Here is a 24,053-nt window from a genome sequence, read left to right as displayed (position 1 = left end):
CCTCATCTTGCTGCTCTCCTATTACAACCCAGTCTGAATGCCTCTAATGCCAACCTACTCATTGTACCTCAAACTCATCTATCTTTCCACCAGCCTCTTGACAATGTCCTGCCTCTGGCCTGGAATGCCCTACCTTTTCATATCTGACAGAAAATTACTCTCCCCATCTTCAAAGTCTTACTGAAGGTACACCTCCTCCAAGAGGCCTTCCCTTTCCTCTTTTCCCACTCCCTTCTGTGATATCCTTACACTTGGATTTACTCCCTTTATTCACCCCTCCCTCAGCCCCACGGCACTTATGTACATATTCATAATTTAATATCTGTCTCCTGGTCTAGAGAGTAAGCTTTTTGTGGGCAGGGAACATGCCTATCAACTCCCCCAAGGGCTTAATACAGTGCTTTGCACACAGTAAGCACTCAAAAATATGATTGGCTGATTCATTAATTAGCCCCAATCCCCCACCTCTTCTCACTTAACACCTTTTTGCTCCTCCTCTCTAAACCCACTTCAGTTTTAATGAGTTAATTCCCCCCAACTTCTGCTATGTTGTCTTCTCACACTTCTATCTCTCCTCCTGCTCTAGCACACATGACTAGTACTTACTGTGATTTGGGAAATTTTTTTTATCAACACCTCAAATATTGGGGTAGGGCAATTATGTGGTATGGGCAACTGTTTGGGTAAACATGGTAGTTGGCAAAATTTTATCATTCAACTTGATCATTTTCCCCTCAGCGATAAACTTGATCTTAAATGATTTTGCTACAACATGTAGTGGAAATCTTGCCTATGTTATAAATTTAGTCACATCAGTTACTTTCTGCAAAACTGCAGAAAGAAAATCATGGCCTAAGGAACAGAACATGGCACTAGGTTCTAATCCCAGGTCTGCCATTTGGCTGCTGTGTGGCCTGGGGCAAGTCAACTAACTTCTCTGTGTCTCGGTTTTCCCATCTGTAAAATGGGGATTCAATACCTGTTCTTCCCTGAAGTAGACTGTGTCCCACCTGATTATCTTCTATCTTCCCCAGAATTATTACTATTATTATTATAAAGTAATGAAATGAATGAAACTTTTTAAGGAATGCTGTGCATTTACTTGTCTCTATAGCTCTGTTGCAGAATTCTTGCTTTGGAAATTTTCTATTTAATAGTATTTGCTGCCTGGAGGTGGGGCGGGTTTGTAGCACAGAAGCAGCATGGCCTAGTTGAAAGACCATGGGCCTGGAAGTCAAAAGGCCTGGGTTCTAATTTTGACTCCACCACTTGTCTGTGGTGTGACTTTCGGTAAGTCACTTAACTTCTTTGTGCCTCAGTTACCTCATCAGTAAAATTGCAATTAAGACTTTGAGCCCCATGTGGGAAAGGACTGTGTCCAACCTGATTTTCTTGTGTCAAACCCAGCACTTATAACAGTGCCTGGCACATTAAAAAAAGTGCTTAACAAATACCATTTGAAAAAAAAAAGGTTATGTTCAGAAGGGGGAAACAGGCACTGAGTTCACACATTCCTTTTCTGGCCTTTCCTTACTGAAAAATGAAGTAGTTCATAACCAACCAGTACTTCACTTTGCAGGGAAAAGTGATCCATTACTGTTTTGGTGCAAAATATTACTTAAGACATTTCAAATAAGGTTTTTAAAAGACCATTTTACTTCACCTTACGAATTATGGCTGAATGTGTCCTGGAACCACTTCTGGAACTGGGCAGTGAGGAAGATTTAGCACAACGTGAATAAGAACTGAAGTTAGCTAGCTCCTTCTTGAGTTTCTCTCTTCTCTGCTGGTCCACATCTTAGAAAAGATATAACAGATTAAATGGATGGGCTAAAAAGTTTAAAAGCCTATTTTTATTTAAGGATAAGGGACAAAACTTTCTACGTTTGGCCCACTGGGGTCCTCCTATAAAAATACCTCCATCACTTTTACCTGCAAAGGTAACCATTCAAAAGCTAAGGTAAAGCATAAGGATTGAATGCCACACAAAATTTATAGATGATTGCAAATATATAACAATGAATTAACCTAAAGCATGAATTTCATAATCTATAATTTAATTTGTAATTTATACAATGTTTGTCTTACTCCCACCATTACCAAAGAAAATGACAACAAATGCAGTAACATCAGATTTCAGGGATGCAGGGCTGGAAACATAGCTATCAGAAATATTTAACATTTTGGGGGGAGGGGTTACTTCCTATCTAATTGACCTGCAGCAGAATTCAAACTAGCCATCCACATCCTATCCTTGGCAAATGACAGTTTTATCAAATTCTGTAATGTGTTGATATGTAGGCTGAAGTACAGATTGGAGAAATTAATGGACTGGATACCAGTGAAGAGGATGGCAAGGAGTCAAGCTGAGCTATGACTAGCATTTGGATCAAGGTGGTGTATAAAAACAAACACAATTAAGCAACAGAGTAGAGAGGTTGAAAGAGGGTAGGGAATCAGCTATTAGACTTGGAAGCCTTGCTTTTTATGAATGAGGATGGGGCCACGTATCAGGATGAAATTGAACTAGGACTAAAACCACCTTAATGTCCAGAGCAATCAGAGAAATTTGTGGGATAGAATCTCCAGACAGCATCCAAGTGATAACTCTCTAATGGCTTCATGGTCATGGTCAAACCACATTCCTGAACAGAATAACAGTCAAAGTCAAGATTGATTCAATATTATTAAATCAAAAGAACAGCAACAGAGGGTATACAAGGTGAAGTTTACAGAATAATACTCAAAGTCACTTAGGTTTAAATGTATAAATGCAAAACTTGAGGGCCTAATTACCAGAAACCACTCACTAGTGTTGGGCCACATGGCTACCCTAATGTTTTGCTTGGGGAATGTGGACGGAATAGGATTTAGCCTAAAATAACCTCAATTTAGCTCACCCTCGCTTCCTTTTGACCCAAGGTATAGTCAAAGCAGAAAAAGAAAATACCTGGAACTCTTCATCTGGCATGATCTCAACTAGGAGTAGATAATGGCGAGCAAAGCACACCAAAGAAAACTAATGAAAGTTTCTTATCCAAGCCCTGCCTGAAGAAAACTCTACAAAGCCCAACCACCCCCAAAAGAAGTAGTACCACTCTCTCACTCCTGACAGATAAGCCATATACCTCCCAGAATGTCCCAAAAGCTTCTGGAAAGTGCAGGTGAGACCAGTCCCATCACATTAGGGGCTCTTTAGTTGAGCTTCCTTCACTGCCACATTTCGGCCAGGACTGCTGGAAAGGGCTTTGAAAGCAAATTGCTTTGACTGTGACCTGTCTGTCTAACATCCACTTAGAGGTGGTAGCTGAAGCTAAACTCCCCAAGAGAGTAAGTATACAGTGAGAAGTGTGATGGATTCAGAAAAGAGCCTTGAGGACATCTGAAGTTAGGGTATGAGAGGCAGAAGAGGAGCCAGTGAAAGAGACTGAAAAAGACCTGCCAGAGAGGTATGAGGTCAACCAGGAGAGAATGGTTTCACTGAAACCAAGATTAGTTTGTGTTACAGGAGGAATGAGTCATCCAGAGTTGAAATGTGGCTAGGATGTCATGATTCTGATGGAGCAGAGATCCCTGCTCCCCTTCCCCCTGTCAATAGATTTAATGAGGAAGAGGTCATTGGTGACCTTGGAAAATGCTCTCAGTCAATCAATGGTATTTTTTTGAGTGTTTACTATGTGCAGAGCACTGTACTAAGCACTTGGGAGAGTACAATACAAAAGAGTTGGGAAATCTGTTCCCTGCCCAGAACGAGGGCTTAGAGGTCATTGAATCTGGCCAAATATTCTACACTTCCTCACGCCTAATAGAAATGAGATGTTAATGCAGAGATCACTGCTTAACATAAAACTTATCTTAGTTAAACAAGTACTCTCTTTTAAGTATAAAAACCTCCTTGTTTGAGAAATGCTTGGATTCACCATTGCATATCAAAAGCCCACAGCTTTGTCTTCCTATAGTTTTTCCCTCAATAAAAAAATCACAATTCAAATAACATCATAAAAATCAAAAGCTAAAACTGATAACAAGGAAACCTATATAAGAGCTGAGAGCAATAGTACATCAATTAACAGCTGTCTTTCATATGACTCATAAAAAGATTTAGGGTGCATCTTTAGTCACCCTGGAAAAGCATATCAGATTGAAGGTTAATAATGATGCTCTTGAGAATGAAAAAATTGCAGCACTGAATTGACAAAATTATTTAGCAGTGCATAATCTAGCATCTTTTGTGGGATTATAAATTTTATTAAACACAAGATGAGACATGGAATTCTAATGTCCATTTATTATTGAAAATTTACTTTATTAGAAAACTACACAATGCATTTTAAGCATTGAGGTAGTTTGATTATCTATGAATTTTCTCCCTTTTTAGGTTATTTGCTCTGGGATAAATTCAAATGCACTTAGTTGCTTTCCAATTCATCCTGGCCCTTCCAATATCATTTAAATTGTTTTACATTTTCAAATTAAAATGAGGGCTAGAAGTATGTGACAGGATATGGTAAGTGCAGAGTTGTAAATCATATATGAAATGTTATACTGGATATGTGTGAAATAATACATGCCTAGCTCACATTTTAACTATGTTTGTTTCCTTAAACTTTTACCTTGAGTCCATAGCCAGTATTTCTGAATTCTATTTAAAATGAGTGTAAAATTGGAAGTTCAAAAAGAATCCCATGGAGAATCTTGTAACTCATCATTCTACCATATTCAGATCTACCTTATTTAGCAGGGGAAGTGGTTATGTAAGTTTGTGGTGGGCCGGAAATGTGTCTGTTATATGGTTGTGTTGTACTCTCCCAAGTGCTTAGTACAGTGCCCTGCATACAGTAAGTGCTCAATAAATAGGATTGATTTATTATGAAAGCTATGAAGAATTAATTCCTCTTTATTGACTCCCAATTTTCCCAGCAGAATCTCAAGGGGTCTCTCACCTCCTCTAAAAATCTACCCCCCTACAGTGCCCTGCATACAGTAAGTGCTCAATAAATAGGATTGATTTATTATGAAAGCTATGAAGAATTAATTCCTCTTTATTGACTCCCAATTTTCCCAGCAGAATCTCAAGGGGTCTCTCACCTCCTCTAAAAATCTACCCCCCTACCTGGACTTTGGACCCCATCCCTTCATATCTTATTAAAACATTTGCCCACCTCTTCTTCCTCCCTGACTCCTATCTTCAACTTTACTTTCCATTGTTTACTTTCCAATGGCTTCTTCCCCACTGCTTGCAAATATACTCATGTATCCCCTATCCTAAACACTCCACTGACCTCACGACTCCCTCCAGTTATCATCCCATCTCCTTCCTACCACTCTTCTCCAAACTCCTTGAGAGAATTGTCTGCATCTGCTGTATCCACTTACTCTCCTCCAATTCTCTCCTTGATCCTCTTAAATCCAGTTTCTGCCCTCTTCACTCCACATAAACTTCTTCCTTCACTCCATCCTAATCTTTCTTGACCTCTCAGATACCTTTGACATTGTGGACCACCCCCTCCTCCCTGAAACATTCTCCAAACTTGGCTTCACTGACACTGCTCTTTCCTGGTTCCCCTCCCATCTACTGACTGCTTCTTCTCAGGCTCCTCCTTTGCCTGCCACTCTCTGACAGGTGGGGTCCCTCAAGGTTTAGTTTGGGATCTAGTTTTATTCTCCATCAACACCCACTCCCTTGGAGAACACATTCATTTCCATGGTTTCAACTACCCATCTTAATGCAGATGACTCCCAAATTTACTTCTCCAACCCTGAATTCTCTCCTCCTCTTTAGTCTCACATTTCCTCCAAACTTCAAGACATCTCTACTCAGATGTCCCAGCAACACCTCAAACTATGGCCAAAACAGAACTCCTCATTTTCCCACCCAAACCCTATCCTTCCTCTTTCTTTTCTATTACTGTAGACAATACCACTACCCTATCTCCTGAGCCTTAGCATTGGATTCATCTCTCTCAATCAACCCACATATTCAATCTGTCACCAAAACCTGTTGATTCTACCTTTACCTCATTAAAATTTGCCCTTTCCTCTCCATCCAAATTGCTACTAAGATGATCTGATAATTTATCTTAATCTGTCTTGACCACTGCATCTGCCTCCCTGTTGGTCTCCCTGCCTCCTGTCTCCCCCACTCCAGCCCATACTTCACTCTGCTTCACAGAATATTTTTATAAAATCATTCAGTCCACATCTCCCCAATCTTCAAGAATCCCCAATCCTCAGCCTATAGCATTTCTGTACATACCTGAAATTTATTTTATATTAATGTCTGTCTTCCCCTCTACACTGTAAGCTCTTAGTGGGCAGGAAATGTGTCTATCAACTCATTGGATTATACTCTATCAAGTGTTTTAATACAGTCCTAAATACCACTGATTGATTGATTGATTGATCATCTCTTTAATGTTGTCCTGGCTCTCGGGAGGCAGCAGAAAATTATATGTCAATGCCAGGAAAGAGGTTTATTTGCCTTGACTTCAGGCTTTAGCCTCTTACTTGATTTCTTCATCTACTATTCAAATATAAAGAAAGGGCAAGACTGTACAGACAATGTAAATTAGTGCACTAGCACTTTAAGGCCACGGGACTTGGTTGTTTTACAGTATACACCTATTGGACTGTTGACCAAATTGAGATTACAGAGTCCAAAATTTTGAAAAAGACAATTTCCTCTATTGCTAGGGTAGGAATTAGAAACCTAGATGTCAATTTAGAGAAAATGACTGGCTGGCTCATGGACCATTATGAAAGAGAATTTAGATTTCGACCTAAATCAATCAATCATTAATCACAGTTAATGAGAGTTTAGAGAAGCAGCATGGCCTAATAGCAAGAGCAAGGGCTTGGGAGTCAGAGGTCATGGTTCTAATCCCAGCTCTGCCTCTTGTCTGCTGTGTGACCTTGGGCAAGTCATTTAACTTCCTTTGTGCCTCAGTTACCTCATTTATAAAATGGTGATTGATATTGTGAGCCCCACATGGGACAGGGACTTTATCTAACCTGATTGCCTTATATCTGCACCAGTGCTTAGAACAGTGCTTGACACATAGTAAGCACTTAACAAATACCATCACTGTTATTATTATTATTGTTACTGGGAGCAGAGTACACTAAGTGCTTAAATAAGTTGAAATGCCTTAAAAGTTCAAATAAATTGCATTGCTATATTAAATGTTTCTTCTTTAATTCTAATAGTATTTTGTTTCATAAAATTAGCAGTTGTTACATACCATACATTAATTTTGTAAACAGAGAATACTTGCAATCTATCAATCAGTTCTTCCAAAATGCATTTTGGATAAAATGCAAGGAAAGAATGGAATATTCTTCCAACAACAGAAATCTAACTGGATAGAACACGAGATGAAAGAGGGAGAAAAGGTTGTGCACACTCCCCCTTTAAACTGCTAGTTTGCTTTGGGCAGAGAATGTGTCTGTTATATTGTACTCTCCCAAGTGCTTAGTACAGTGCTCTGCACATAGTAAGAGCTCAATATATATGATTGACTGGCTGACTGACTGATATAGCAACAATCAAAGCATAAGTACTATAACCTGCATCTTGCTCATGATAAGAGTTCTTCTGAAACAGAACCCCTGAACTATATGAGAACTGGTTTTATTGTATTTAATCACTTCTGAAACGTCATTTATACTTAAATTACCATCTCTCCCACTCCCTTGACCCCAACCTCACCCCCAAAGTCCTATCCACAGCTTACTGCAATGATGGAGTTACACAGCCAGAAGAAGGGGTTATGCCATTAGTAGGAAAGGTTTCTGACAAATGAACCACCTAGGATACTCCCTATGGTGGGCAGGCTCAAAAGGGATTCTGAAAATAGCTGGCTAAAGTGGGCAGTAAAAACCACAGGGTTTATAATAATAATAACCATAATAATGGTATTTGTTAAGTGCTTACTATATGCTAGGCACTGTACTAAGCACTGGAGTGGATACAAGTGAATCAAATTGGACAGTCTCTGTCCATGTGGGGCTCACAGTCTCAATCCCCACTTTACAGATGAGGCAACTGAGGCACAGAGAAGTGAAGTGACTTGCCCAAGGTTGCACAGCAGACAAGTGGCAGAGCCGGGATTAGATCCTATGGCCTTCTGACTCCCAGGTCCGGGCTCTATTCACCATGCCATGCTGCTTCCCTGCACAGTACTGGCGCTACAGTATGGTCCCTGAACCCAGAATGGCTTTGGTATATAAAATTCTTATACACACCCTGTAATATCTTGCACTTCTGCCTGACTCCTTGCTCACTGTATGCTGTGTGCCAGAAAGAATACATCTGGCAGGGGCAAGAGAGTGCACATGGAGCTAATCATAATAATTGTGGTATTTCTTAAGCATTCACTAGACCTCAAGCATTGGGCTAAGTGCTGAGGTAGAGGCAAGATAATCAGGTCAGATATAGTCCCTGTCCCACTCCCACATGACGATCCCAGTCTAAGACAGTGTGAGAAGCAACATGGCTTAGTGGATAGAGCATGGGCCTGGGAGTCAGAAGGACCTGGGTTCTAATACCAGATCTGCCGCTTGGGGATTAACAATGTAATTATTTTATATTTATCCCAAAGCTTAGAACAGTGCATGGCACATAGTAAGTGCTTAACAAATACCATTATTATTATTAATTTATGTAAAACAGTAGCATTATAATCAATTGCTTCAAGCAGGTTCTCAGACCCAAGTCTTTGTGACTAGAATGAGACTTCCCTGTCATTTATGAAGACACCATCATTGTTCACATTAGTCATGGATACAGCCAAGAGGGAGTTATCCACTCTTATAACATACTTATAACACTTTTTTCAGAAAGAAAACAATTCAGAAAAAATACTTACATTTGATGCTGGTAAGCATACTATTTGGCACTGAGCAGTCTATAGCAGCTGAAAAGGAAAAATATGTGATCTCTTTAATGCTTGGTGTGTTAGTCTCAAGTGCAATTTTTTAGCTAAAACCTAAGTTTGTTCTGCTATATATTTCTAAAATAGGCTATGTATGTACTTACAGTATACTCAGATCAAAAATTCTCTTGAAGATGAATTTCATCCAGCATTTCAGAATCTTTACTAAAATACATATTTCCCTTCTAACTCAGCAAAAATGTCACTGAATGCACATAACTGGTTATGCTGTTGAACCTTTGTAAATATGATTTAATAAAAACTCAGACATATGTTTACCTAGCTTAAAAGTTAATTCTACACAACGATGTGCTGTACAAAATCATGTATGTTCTTGAGATTAGTTATTCAACACCTGAAGACACCTTTCTCAGAGGAAAATCTAAAAATCCAAGTGAAGGATTAAAAACAGAGAACTCTTTTCTCCTTTTTCTCAAATCTTCACGTAGCTGAGTGAAATATGGGGAGTTTCCTTGACTTCAAATGAAAGTTGTGCCTTAAATCACCTCTGATACATTGCTTAGTGAAACTGCTACCCTGAACCTAATATTGCATCTAGATTACCTTATTAATTCAAATAGGAGGCAGTTTGGATGCCTGAGTGGAAAGTGTAAACCTTCTATATGGAATACATTTTTATGAGAGAAAAAGGATTTTTTTCTGCTCTCTGGGGTGATGAGAGCAAGGTGAGACACTAAGAAATTTAAAACGTAAACTCAGCAATGAGCAAAGCCATCACATAAAACCTGAAAATCACAGTGAGGCTCCAGAGTTCAGAACTCCATTCCTCAGTAAGTTCATTCTTTATGAAAACTTCTGCTGAATGATTTAGTACCTATCGTCTTACTCTGCTGTTTATACCTTTTTGTAAATTTGTTTTTATTTCAGAAAAACAGGGTCATTAACTTCTAAACTTTACAGCAAGCTTCTTTTTGGGCCTAATACTCATTCAATTATCATGGTGACCCCTAGGGTTATACTGTATTCATGTAAAAAAAAAAAAAAGACAGATTCCTTCATTTTCTTTTTTTTCTCAAATAAACTACCTCATGGCAGAAGACAGGACATTCTGGAGAAAATATATCCACAGAGTCGCTATGAATCAGAAATGACTAGATGGCACTTAATAATAATAATAATAACGATAAAACTACCTCTTGAGTTGGTAAATCCAAAGAAAATTTGGATAACATCAATTTACAATAAAAAAGTCCAACAAGGTATTATTTGGCAAGCCCATGAAAACAGCTCACCCCAAGATATGTGGAAGTTCTATTAACTGAACTCAGAATTTCATAAAACAAGAACCACATGAAGTGGACTGAAAGCAGTCATTATTCCAAAATAAAATTATTCTCAATGAAAAGGCAAAGAATTTATGCCAGCAGCAATTTATCCATGTGCAATGGAAGTTCACAAAGTCCAAATATGATTAGAGTAGAACCGTTCCACCCTACTCAATTGGGAGAAACTCCTCTTTAAAAAATGAGACAGTCGAATTCTCCCAGGCCCTAAATTTACTCCCAGGAAAAGAGTGAGGTATTCTAGGAGGGACGTTCACTTGTTTGGGCCACAGAGTGACTGCTCCCTGCACTGCTGCCAATTGTGCACATGGCTTGAAGCAGCCCACCCAAAAAGGGAAAATGAGCCTCTTACTCTCAGGAAGTAAACTCACTGTGATCAGTGACAAAAAACACAGAAGAAGGTGGTTAGCACTGAAGAATATTAAAAATTCACTGTTGGGATATTTCAAGTAGCTATCAGTTTGAAACTGCAGAAATGCAAAAGACAGTTATCCCAGACATTAATATTGGCTACTGACTTCATTACAAATTGGTCTCAATTGAACTATTAGTCAGTGACAAGATGTAAATTTTCAGTCCAGTAAGTCCACTACTGAAAATGAGCACTCATTTTACCTTTTCAAAGATTACTGACTAGAACATTTCTCTACTAGCTTTTTCATTTATCTACTCCTCTACTTAACAATCAGAAACAATAAATCAAAGGTATCATATACATCAAATAAATCAAAGATAAATTTTTTTCACTACCAAAGTATTGAAATATTATTTTAACAGTGATAAGCAATGATCAAGTATGGGAATAAGATTAAAACAGTTATTTTAAATAAGTTTATTCTCTTAAACAACAGCCCCCCCGCATCACAAATTTGCTAAATTGGAACAGTAGCAGTTAACCAAACTGCTCTCTTGGGTTCTGAATTAAGCATGAATCTTTCTACAACTCAATTTACCCATTCTTGCTACATTCTAATAAGAACTGGAGAGAAGGGCTAAAATTGTGTGTAGAAGGTTCATATAAGTACATTTTTACCTTTGGCTGAAAGGATTTTATTATAGTGAATAGCCATGTGATTCTTGATCAGGTACAGGGTACTTAGTCTGAGAGAGGAGGAGTCAGTGCAAAAAGCTATAAAATTGAAACACATTTGATCATTACATGTTTTGGTGTAATATAAGAACATCCAACACTTTAGATACGTAAAAAGACAGAAACAAGCAGAGGCCCCAAGACATTCTGAAACACAAAGACACTGATTATTTAATGATGAGAATCTCAGCCTGCAGTACTTTTATCGACAACTTCCAATGAGCTCTCTGCCAATGAGACTCAAACCTCTGCCAGGAAGAAATTTCACAAGTATGAGAGGGAGATGTTAGAGATGTCCTTTCTTTGGGCACATAGTCTTTGCCTCACAGCTCTAAATTTCATTACTGAAACTGAGTTCTTAAATGAATTCATTCATTCAATAGTATTTATTGAGCACTTACTATATGCAGAGCACTGTACTAAACACTTGGAATGTACAATTCGGCAACAGATAGAGACAATCCCTGCCCCATGACGGGCTCACAGCCTAAGGAATGGTAGCATTTTTCAACAGTAACAACTTCTGGGAAAAAAAAACGATATTTGTTAATTGCTTACTATATGCCAAGGTCTGTGCTCAATGCTGGAGTAGACAGAAGATAATCACATTGGACAGAATTTTTGTGCCACTCAGGGTTCACAAACTAAGAAGAGAAGGGAATTTTAACCCCATTTTTCAAATGAGAAAACTGAGGCACAGAGATATTACGTGACTAGCTCAAAACCACATAGAAGGAACCAGGATTATCCCTCAGTCTTCTGAATCTCAGTCCTCTGCTTTTTCCACTATGTCATGCTGAAAACTGAGGTTAAAATCCCAAACAATATCCTACTGTTTGGCAAAATTCTTAAATAACTCTAATCATCAGTGTGGCCTAATGGAAGGAGCATGGGCTTGGAAGTCAGGGGAACCTGGGTTCTAATCCCAGCTCTGCCACTTATCTGCTATACAACCTTGGACAAATTAACTTCTCTGTGCCTCAGTTTCCTCATCTGTAAAATGGCGATTATGACTGTGAGTCCCAAATGAGACAAGGACTGTGTCCAACCTGATTACCCTGTATCTACTCCAGAGTTTAGAACAGTGCCTGGCACATAGTAAGAGCTTAACAAACATCATAAAAAATTTTGGCCCTATAAAACTGTCAAACAATTTGTTTTTCCTTATGAATGAGGAACAAGAATATCTTATTCCTCTGGTAAACAAAAAGGAGGAATTAGCTTTCATTATTCTGCATGAATATATTGATTTCTACGTTGTCACTGATGCTAGAAGGGATAGAAACAAACCTCGACCACTGGATTCATGGCTCTCCTCTGTTTCCTTCCATCTTTTTCTATGGTATTTGCTAGGCTTTTACTGTGTCAAGTACTGTTTTAAGCCCTGGGAATCAATTAAACAATCACTGGTATTTATTGAAAGCTTACTATGTACAGAAGAACTGTACTAAGCACTTGGGAGAGTAGAATACTACAAAATTAGCAGATACGTCCCCTGCCCCTAACAAGCTTACAATCTACAGGGATCTTCAGTCTAGAATTAATCAGGTTGGATGCCACATGGGCTCACAGTCTAAGCATGAGGGAGAACAGGAGTTGAATCCACATTTTACAGATGATGAAATGAAACTGAGGACAGAGAAGTGAAGAGACTTGCCTAATGTCACACAACAGGTAACTGGCCAAACCGGATTGGGATTAGAACCCAAATTCTCTGACTGCCAGGCACGTGCTCTTTCCACTAGGCCATGCTGCTTCTCATCTCCATCTCCAAAAATACAGCTTGCTTTCTTCCCTTCTTCCAAATTAATCTCCTAGCTCCCTTCCTTCCTTCCAACTCTTCTGACCTACTTTGCACACCTCTTCTCCTGGTTGGAACTCTTCATTAAAATCTACCAAAATGTATTTTCCCGCCTTTAGAGGCCTCTTAAAAACACCCCTCCCTGACTACTGCCCATTTCTTTGGTCATGTTTCTTTTAGTGTTTATATCGATATTGCTATATTTATGCCAGTTTATTCAATTTATACTCCTATTTTCTGTCACCAGTTGAATCTGTTTCTTCTTCTATTCCCATAATATATATGGGAATATTATATTATCTGTGTATGTCTACCTTCCCCATTAAGTTGCAAGCTTTTTGAGGGCAGGAGATGTGTCTTTAATTTCCATTGTATGCTCCAAATCACTTAGTACAATGCTCTGTACAGAGTAGACCTTCAATATTTACTGATGTTGATGAAGAACAGAGTTTGGCTTACAGTATATAAAATACATTTACAGAAAAAAGATATATATAAAAACAATAATAGATAATAGTAATTCACAAAATCTACAAGAACTTGAAACTTCATTATTATCCCACAAACTTAAAGAATTTTCATAAAATAGAGGAACCCAATCAAAATAATTTTACCTCATGAAAGAGACATGTCGATAAAAGCATTTTTTGTCCTACATTTCACTTACCATTACTTTTTGTGCTCAAGTGTCCTTTAAATGGGCTTGATGGAACATATTTGTGCTTGGCAGATGTTCTCCCTGTAAAGAAAAATGTAAAAAAAAAAATTGTTACTAATAGGATCAGATGGAATTTATTTTCTTAGAAAAACCTAATTAACCACTGGAATAGTCAATCAGATTATTGGAGTGCTTCTTGTAGTAATTACATCATTGTAAAACAATTTGATATAATGTCTTTGGCTACATTTGTGATGCTTACTTTCACTTTGTATTGCAAAATGACCCTTATGCTTTTTGGTGCAATACTCATTTAGATCAAGCTGTGTTAAATAAACTGTTTTGAGATCCTCGTGTACAAAAAAATGAAATAGAGGAATGGCAAAGTATTGTTTCCAATGAATAACTGATTTTGAAGCTACAATTATGCAATTGCCATCTCTAGGATGCTGACATAAATCTTTACTAATCACTTTACTTCTACTATTTATGGTTTACTAATAATATTAATTAGGTATGAAATACATAAAGACAAATTAGAGAAGCAGCGTGGCCTAGAGAAAAGAGCTTGGGCCACGAAGTCAGAGGGCCTGGGTTCTAATTCTCCACTCTACCACCTGTCTGCTGTGTGACCTTAAGCAAGTCACATAACTTCTCTGTGCTTCAGTTACTTCATTTGTAAAATTGGAATTAAGACTGTATGTCTAATTGTGTGCAACCTGATTAGCTTCTCTCTATCCCAATGTTTAGTAGAGTGCCTGGCATCTAGTAAGCGCTTAAATACCATTAAAAAATTCAGTCTTAAAAATTGCTCTTAAGAGTTTATAGCATCAATCCTTAAAGAATGGAACGATACTGAACACTATACTGACTTAATTAGTAAAAAAAAAAAAAAAGGTAGAAAAATAGAAAATTACAAAAGCATTATTTTAGCATTCAACCTTTGGACATTATTTTACCTACTTACTGGGCAGAGACCATGCTGCCTTCATTCAGAGTGGCTGATTCCATTTAAATACTTGTTAAATAATAATAATAATGGTATTTGTTAAGCGCTTACTATGAGCAAAGCACTGTTCTAAGCACTGGGGGGGATAAGCAGCGTGGCTCAGTGGAAAGAGCACGGGCTTTGGAGTCAGGGCTCATGAGTTCGAATCCCAGCTCTGCCACTTGTTGGCTGTGTGACTGTGGGCAAGTCACTTCACTTCTCTGCGCCTCAGTTCCCTCATCTGTAAAATGGGGATTAAGACTGTGAGCCCCACGTGGGACAACCTGATTCCCCTATGTCTACCCCAGCGCTTAGAACAGTGCTCGGCACATAGTAAGCGCTTAACAAATACCAACATTTTTTTTTTTTTTTTTTACAAGGTGATCAGGTTGTCCCAGTAGGGCTCACAGTCTTAGTCCCTATTTTACAGATGAGGTAACTGAAGCACAGAGAAGTGAAGTGACTTGCCCAAAGTCACACAGCTGACAAGTGGCAGATCTGGGATTAGAACCCAAGACTCCGACTTCCAAGTCTGTGCTCTTTCCACTATATTACATTATCACTCCCCATCAAAGTCAGACTTCACACCTCATTGATGGCTATGTCTCGGGATCTTGATGGGAGCCTCCATTTCAGAAGCACTGGGCATGCCAGTCTTAGACCGTCACCACTTTTTCTTCCTCTTTTCCTCTCCCACCTCATTCCTCTCCTCTCCGTCTGCTATTTTTCTCTTCTCTACGATGCTCAACTCTTCTGATAGTCTATTTCCTTTCTCTTTGTTATTGCTTAAAGGCTTGTTTCTCTTTCTAACCCAGCTCTCCTGTCCTTATAGTCTGTCCCTCTTGGAACAGTAAGTGCTCATTAAATACAATTGAATGAATGATTGAGGATTCCTGTATACCCTCCCAAGCACACAGTATGTGCTCTAAACACAGTAGGAACTCAGTAAATCGCACTGATTGGTTGACTACTTAGTAATTGCCTTGCAAGCCTCTCTCCTACTTCTTGGTGTCTTTTCTACTCCTACTGCATTCTACTCCATGCTCTCTCTGTCACTCTTCTAGTCTTCATCAGTTACTCTAGGCTCCTCTATTTTCACTCTTCTCCCATTCTATGTCTTCTTGTCTCTTTACCCTTTCCCCAGTCCCAGCGCACAGAACTTTGGCTGAAGCGATGGGTCTGGTCATCAGTTTCTCTTTCCCAGGGGGTGGGTCTCAGTGGTAGAAGGGTACAAAGCAAGGCCATCAGACCCTCTTCAGGAGATCAGCATCTCTTCTTTACCAATGTAAGATGAAGGTCTAGAAAAGCACATGCCTTCTACACAATGGTAAGATAAGGAAATCCTGAAATAATGTTACAGATTACACAGTAAGTATGTTTAGCATAAATAAGCAATGAAACATCTTGGCAAAGTGCATCTGCTCACATTAAAGCAGAACCCAGGGGGCTAATCCATCAATCAATTTACTGAGCATCTACTGTGTACAGAAGACTCTACTAAGCGCTTGGGAGAGTATGATAGACAGAATTAGCAGACATTTTCCCTGCCCATAGTGATCTTACAATAGTGCAATGTTCTGCACACGTAAGCACTTAATACCACTGATTAATGAAGACATAATGATAAGAATTTGGTGTTTAAGTGCTTGTCATTTGCCAAGCACTGTACCATGTCCTGGAGTAGATACAAGATAATCAGGTCAGACACACTTCCTCTTCCACATGGAGCTCAATCTGCATAGGATAATCCTCTTTGGGATCAAAACTGAGTGCTGTACTCAATCAATCAATCAAGGTATTTATTGAGCACTTACTATGTGCAGAGCACTGTACTAAGCACAATACAACAGAATTAGCAGACAAAGTCCCTGCCCATAATAAGCTTACACTCGGGGGGGGGGGAGGGGGGGGAGGGGGAGGAGACAGACATTAACATGAATAAGTAATTTATAATATATAATTCAAAGATACGTTACGTATTCAAAGAAAGTGCTTTGGGGTTGGGGGTGGGGAGAGTATCAAGTTTTCACAGGTCACAGACTGAAGTGTACTTTCTCACTATGTGTCCACCTGGACAAGAGTTTGCCAGATTAGGCAGCATGTTCTGAGCAACAGGTCCGAGTGCTGCCATTAAAGATTGTAGCATCCACACCTGCTTCATCTCCCTAGGAACCATCTAGGCAAATGTGGCAGCAGGTGACACAGTGACACTCGGAAACTAAAACTGACCCGGTGTCTGCATCAGGCCAGGACCAGTGACATGTCAAAGCTTCAAGATATGGTGTTTGTGGATCAGTCTGTCAATCGTATTTATTGAGCACTTACTGTGTCCAGAGCATTGTAATAAGCACTTGGGAGAGTACAATATAACAGAGTGGGTAGACACATTCCCTGACCACAACGAGCTTTCAGTATAGAGGGGGAGACAGACATTAATATAGATAATTTAATAATAATAATAATAATGTTGGTATTTGTTAAGTGCTTACTATGTGCCGAGCACTGTTCTAAGCGCTGGGGTAGACACAGGGGAATCAGGTTGTCCCACGTGGGGCTCACCTTCTTAATCCCCATTTTACAGATGAGGTAACCTAAAGATATATAGTCCAACGTTGGCCCCTGGGCAGCATCTTGGGTTGGTCTGCCTCATGCCAGGTCTGCTGCCAAGTCGATTTACTCCATAAGCAGCTCTGAGGCAGAGTACGAGCCTCCTGCTGAGCCGGGGGGGGGGAGCACAGACCCTTGGCTGAAATCCCCACAGCCTGATTCCTTGGTGTGGGCGGGGAGAGGGCGGGGAGAGAGTCACACAGTCTTTCAATCAATCGGTCGAATTTACTGAATGCTTACTGTGTGCAGGCCATTGTAACAATAATGATAATAATAATGGCATTTGTTAAGTGCTTACTATAGGCCAGGCACTGTACTAAGCGTTGGGGTGGATACAAGCAAATCAGGTTGGACACGGTCTCTTTCCCACATGGAGCTCACAGACTCAATCCCCATTTTACAGATGAGGGAACTGAGCCCCAGAGAAGTGGAGTGACTTGCCCAAGGTCACCCTGCTGACATGTGTTGAGCCAGCATTAGAACCCATGACCTTCTGACCTACAGTGCTCTGCACACAATAAGGGCTCAAAAAAGTCCACTGAATAAATAAATGAACTGGGAGAGTATCCATCAATGAATTGCATTTATTGAGCATATACTGTGTGCAGGGCACTGTGCTAAACGCTTGAAGGAGTACAACACACTATAACAGACACATTCCCTGCCCACTATGAGCTTAAAGTCTGGAGGGGGAGACAGACATTAACATGAGAAGCAGCGTGGCTCAGTGGAAAGAGCCCGGGCTTGGGAGCCAGAGGTCATGGGTTCGAATCCCAGCTCTGCCACTTGTCAGCTGTGTGACTTTGGGCAAGTCACTTCACTTCTCTGGGCCTCAGTTCCCTCATCTGTAAAATGGGGATTAAGACTGTGAGCCTCACGTGGGACAACCTGATTACCCTGTATCTACCCCTGCGCTTAGAACAGTGCTCTGCACATAGTAAGTGCTTGAATACCAACATTATTATTATAAATAGATACATTTTGGATATGTACATAAGTGCCGTGGAGCTGCGGTGATGAATTTGGGAGCAAGTCAGGGCACCGCAGAAGGGAGTGGAAGAGGGGGGGGGGGGGGGGAGGCGCCTGGCCTGGGTACAGAGAGGACAATGTAACAGAGTCGGTAGACACCTGCCCTGCCAACAACGAGCTTACAGTCTAAAGAACTGCATCCAATCCAATTTGCCTGCATTATAATAATAACAACTCTGGTATTGGTACCAGGCTCTATACTAAGCGCTGGGATGGATACAAGCAAATCGGGTTGGACATAGTCCCTGTCCCACGTGGGGCTCAAGGTCTCAATCCCCATTTGCCGCGTGGCTCAGTGGAAAGAGCCCGGGCTTGGGAGTCAGAGGTCATGGGTTCTAATTCTGACTCTGCCGCTTGTCAGCCGTGTGACTGTGGGCAAGTCACGTGACTTCTCGGTGACTCAGTTCTCTCCTCTGTAAAATGGGGATTAAGATTGTGAGCCTCATGTGGGACAAACTGATTACCCTGTATCTCCCCCAGCATTAGAACAGTGCTCTGCACAGAGTAAGCGCTTAACAAATACCAACATTATCATCATTACCCCAGCGCTTAGAACAGTGCTCTGCACAGAGTAAGCGCTTAACAAATACCAACATTATTATTATTATTTTACAGATGAGGGAACTGAGGCCCAGGGCAGTGAAGTGACTTACCCAAGGCCACACAACAGACAACTGGCGAAGTGGGCATTAGAACCCATGACCTTCTGACTCCCAAGCCGGTGCGCTAGCTGCTACAGGAGGCTTGCAATAATAATAATAATAATGTTGGAATTTGTTAAGCGCTTCCTCTGTGCAGAGCGCTGTTCTAAGCGCTGGGGTAGACACAGGGTCATCAGGTTGTCCCACGTGAGGCTCACAGTTAATCCCCATTTTACAGATGAGGTCACTGAGGCCCAGTGAAGTAATGCTGGTATTTGTTAAGCGCTTACTAGGTGCAGAGCACTGTTCTAAGCGCTGGGGGAGAGACAGGGGAATGAGGTTGTCCCACGTGGGGCTCCCAGTCTTCATCCCCATTTTACAGATGAGGGAACTGAGGCCCAGAGAAGTGAAGTGACTTGCCCCCAGTCCCCCAGCTGACAAGGGGCAGAGCTGGGATTCGAACCCATGACCTCCGACTCCCAAGCCCGGGCTCTTTTCCACTGAGCCACGCCGCCCGCTTCTCTAACCGCACCTCCACCGTTTAGTAATAATAATAACGTTGGTATTTGTTAAGCGCTTACTCTGTGCCGAGCACTGTTCTAAGCGCTGGGGGAGACACAGGGGAATCAGGTGGTGTCACGTGGGGTTCCCAGTCTTCATCCCCATTTTCCAGATGAGGTCACTGAGGCCCAGAGAAGTGAAGTGCCTGGCCCATCAAGAGCGCTCAACAAAAGCCATTATTATTAACTGCATCTCCCGCAGCGCTTAGAACAGTGCTCGGCACAGAGTAAGCGCTTAATCAATACCAACAGCATTATTAATTATGGAGCTGCAAGCGGGGCGACCCTTCAACCCACCGGCTCCCGGAAAAAAAAACACCCCCAAAGTCCCTTTTACCTCTGCGGTTGCTGTCCATGATCGTCTATGTCCATGCTCTGCCCTTTGCTGCAGCCGCGGAGCTGGATGGACGCCCTCCTCCCCGCCCCCCGCCCCAGGTCTCCTTCCCGAGCCCGACTCGGCTATTCTCGGCCGGACTCGGCTGGGCTCGGCCCGGCTCGGCTATTCCCGGCCGGGCTCGGGCGGGCTCGGCTGGACTCGGCTGGACTCGGCCGGGCTCGGCCGGGCTCGGCTCCCTCCCCCCTCCCCCGGAGGAGGAACGCGTGGCTGCGGCGACGGTCGCCTTGGTGACGGTCTCCAGGCAGGTTGCTAAGACGTCAAGGGCCTGGACTGTGACGTCACGACGCAGAGCGGGAGCTCTGTCGCTGATGCTAATGTCGGTATTTGTTAAGCGCTTACTATGGGCAGAGCGCTGTTGTGGTCTGGAGACACAGGGGAATCAGGTTGTCCCCCGTGAGGCTCACAGTCTTCATCCCCATTTTACAGAGGAGGGAACTGAGGCACAGAAAAGTGAAGGGACTTGCCCACAGTCACACAGCTGACAAGTGGCAGAGCGGGGATTCGAACCCATGACCTCTGACTCCCAAGCCCAGGTTCTTTCCACTGAGCCACGCTGCTTCTCTCCCTCATAGACATAGAAGGGTCTTAGCACATGCCACAGTTATTGTTATGAAGTCTCAGTGCCAAGGCTTAACCGTCATTTCTGTCATATACTCCATCATATATAGTAGTAATTTGTTAAGCATTTATTGTGGGCAGAGGACTTTACACAGTGCTAGAAGAAGATACATAGCTGATAATTACATAATAATAGTAATAATGTTGGTATTTGTTAAGCGCTTACTATGGGCAGAGCACTGTTCTTAGCACAGGGGTAGACACAGGGGTATCAGGTTGTCCCACATGAGGTTCACAGTCTTCATCCCCATTTTACAGAGGAGGTAACTGAGGCACAGAAAAGTGAAGTGACTTGCCCACAGTTACATAGCTGACAAGTGGCAGAGCTGGGTTTCCAACCCATGACCTCTGACTCCCAGGCCCGTGCTCTTTCCACTGAGCCATGCTGCTTCCCTGTGTGCAGAGCACTTTACTAAGTGCTAGAAAAGGATACACAGCTGGTAATTACATAATAATAACAATAATGTTGGTATTTGTTAAGTGCTTACTATGTGCAGAGCACTGTTCTAAGAGCTGGGGGAGATACAGGGTAATCAGGTTGTCCCACGTGAGGCTCACAGTCTTAATCCCATTTTACAGATGAGGGAACTGAGGCACAGAGAGGTTAAGTGACTTGCCCACAGTCACACAGCTGACAAGTATAAGGTCCCATCCCTCAGGGGGTTCAGATGCTAAATACCAAGGATAGACCAACATAGCTTATTGCTTTTTTATGGTATTTGTTAAGCACTTACAATGTGCCAGGCACTGTACTAAGCCCTGGGGTAGATACAAGCTAATCAGGTTGGACACTTGTCCATGTCCCCCATGGGATGGAGAGTCTTAATCCCCATTTTATAGATGAGACAACTGAGACACGGAGAAGTTAAATGGCTTGCCCAAGGTTACAGAACAGACAAGTGGCAGAGTGGGATTAGAACCTAGGTTCTCTGACTGCCAGGACCATGCTTGATCCTCTAGGCCATGCTGGTTCTCAAGAAAGGAGTGTTTTCTTGCTGTCTAGACAAGGGTTTTTCTTTTGGTACAAAAGCCCACCTTGACTGCTTCATTAGCCTCCTCACTGACTTCCATGCCTCATGTCTCTCCCCTCTCCAGTCCGTACTTTTATTGCCATTGTTCTTGTCTGTCCGTCTCCCCCGATTAGACTGTAAGCCCGTCAAACGGCAGGGACTGTCTCTATCTGTTGCCGACTTGTTCATCCCAAGCGCTTAGTACAGTGCTCTGCACATAGTAAGCGCTCAATAAATACTATTGAATGAATGAATGAACTTCATTCTGCTGCCCAAATCTTAAAAAAAAGTTCTTAAAAAAATCAGTCCATGTTCCATACTCCTCAAGGACTATCCATCTCCTCAACTATCCAAGGATAGTGGTTGACTATCCAGCTCCTCAACAAACAGAAACTCCTTATTGTTGGCATTAAAGCATTTAGCTTTCCTCTTCCTATCTTATCCTTCTGATTTCCTGCTGCAACCCAATCCACTAATTTCATTCATTCATTCCAATCTACTCACTGTGCCTCAATCTCATCTATCTCACTGCCAACCCCTTGCTCTCATTCATTCAATAGTATTTATTGAGCACTTACTATGTGCAGAGCACTGTAACCTTCTTCTGGCCTGGAACTCCTTCTCCCTTCTTATATGACAGACCACCACCCTTCCCACCTTCAAAGCCTTATTAAAAATCACAGCTCCTCCAAGAAACTTTTGCTGACTACATTCTGTATCACCCTTGCACTTGGATATATACCATCTAAGCCCTCGATAATCAACCCACCTCAGCCCCACAGTACTTATGAACATATCCATGATTTGTTTTAATATTCACCTCCTCTGTAGACTGTAACTTTTTGGGAAGAATCAAGTCTACCAACTCTACTGTATCGTACTCTCCCAAACATCTAGTATAGTGCTGTGCACACAGTAAGCACTCAAGAAATACCACTGATTGATTAATTGATTAAAAATTTAGAGAGAATGAGGTAAAATCAAATAGAGCTTCCAGTGTTGCATCCTTTTTGTGTTCAATGTGGCCAGGACTGTGGCCTTTTTCCATCAGGAGTGTCTTTGAGTATGAAGAACTAGTGTATATATAGTTTATACACACATATTTGTTCATCTCACCCTCAGTCCCACAGCACTTATGTACATATTTTTAATTTATTTCAATGTCTGTCTTCCCATCTAGACTGTCAGTTCATTATGGGCAGGGTACAGGTCTCCCATCTCTGTTGTTATATTGTCCTCTCCCAAGCACTTAGTACAGTGCTCTGCACACAAGTGCTCAATAAATGTGATTGATTGATTGATTTCTATTTTCTAATCGGTTTCCTATTTTTTAACATGGAAGTTGCATGCCCAGGCATATATGGTGTGCTTTGAAAGTGGCTCGGATTTAGAAAAACAGGAACAGGTTCTTACATGATAAATTACTATTTGGAGTTCCTCTGGGCTGAATCATACATCTTATACAAATATTGCAACTTTTCCCCTCATAGGTTTTTGCCTCAAATTAACAGCTTGTATTTTTTTAGTACTGATGTGTTGATATTATAAAAAATGCTTTACCATGGTACTCTATTCTTCTTTATATTAATACACACACATTTTTATGGTTTCTCAAGCTTGAAGGTCTTTGGTAGCCTTTCAGAGACAGCTAGAGCATATTTAAACATCTCAAATAGAGCAATAAAACAACATCATCTTGCTAATCTAAGGCTCAAGCCAATTAGCTTTCCTTAAAAGAGTGGGTATTCGAGTGAGATTTTTACTTGATATAGCAAGTGCTGCAGTCTCTCTTCTTTTTTTTTAATGTGTGGAGCTATCTTGAGTGACCATCACAAAAAGAAAGAGGCTGCCCACCAAACAGCTTGAAATGGGGAAAAACAGCATCATAATGTTACCTAGCTATACTGTTTCTTAAACTTACATCATGGAGACTGTAATTTTAATTTTACTTTGGAAATATCTCTAATTTGGAACATTAACTGAAAAATTAAAATAGAGCTAAAAGAATGAGAGTTTCCAGCATGAAACTAAAGCCCAACTATAAATAGTTACTTCTTCAAATAACTGCGGTGGCTGCCATAATCACTTAAATTCCTTTATCCTGGAAATCTTTATATATTCCCTATTCAGTACATCTCAAAATTCCACATTATCTTACTCCAACAATTATAATTGGAAAACTGAAAAAAATGCTGAAGTATGGTAGTGTATACCCAGTTCTTCAATAACCCAAAAGTTGTTTTCTTGCAAAACCCACTGTTAAAGAAAACGTCTATTGATCAATCAGTGGTATTTATTGAGAGCTTACTGTGTGCTGAGCTCAATACTAAGTGTCTGGGAGAGTATGAAAGAGTAAGTAGAAACAATCCCTTATCTCAAGAAGCTTACACTCTAACTTGCAAAATGATCCTCATCTA

The 24,053-nt window shown here is 41.0% G+C and overlaps 1 protein-coding gene across 8 annotated transcripts in view; it reads right to left on the bottom strand.

Moving 5' to 3' along the window:
• The window catches only part of SPATA7 (spermatogenesis associated 7), a 104,852-nt gene extending 84,686 nt beyond the window's left edge, over positions 1-20,166 (bottom strand). For 5 of the 8 annotated variants that reach the window (XR_003758731.2, XR_003758736.2, XR_003758739.2 and 2 more), the window contains exons 1-5: positions 19,949-20,166; positions 13,796-13,867; positions 11,271-11,366; positions 8,868-8,915; positions 1,664-1,797 (exon numbers count right to left, since the gene is read on the bottom strand). Coding sequence is in view for 4 of the 8 variants with exons in the window: in XM_039911755.1 (XP_039767689.1) it covers positions 1,664-1,797; positions 8,868-8,915; positions 11,271-11,366; positions 13,796-13,867; positions 19,949-19,967 (369 nt within the window). In the remaining 4 variants the exon portion in view is untranslated. The remainder of the gene's footprint in view (positions 1-1,663; positions 1,798-8,867; positions 8,916-11,270; positions 11,367-13,795; positions 13,868-19,948) is intronic. The other 3 variants (XM_029062111.2, XM_029062124.2, XM_029062116.2) reach the window with 2 other exon arrangements.
• Between the last annotated feature and the right edge of the window lie 3,887 nt (positions 20,167-24,053).

This window comes from Ornithorhynchus anatinus, chromosome 1 (genome assembly GCF_004115215.2).
Source record: "Ornithorhynchus anatinus isolate Pmale09 chromosome 1, mOrnAna1.pri.v4, whole genome shotgun sequence".
Classification (NCBI taxonomy): Eukaryota; Metazoa; Chordata; class Mammalia; order Monotremata; family Ornithorhynchidae; genus Ornithorhynchus; species Ornithorhynchus anatinus.
The sequence above is the reverse complement of the archived record's forward strand: the minus strand, read 5'-3'. Positions and strand labels throughout refer to the sequence as shown.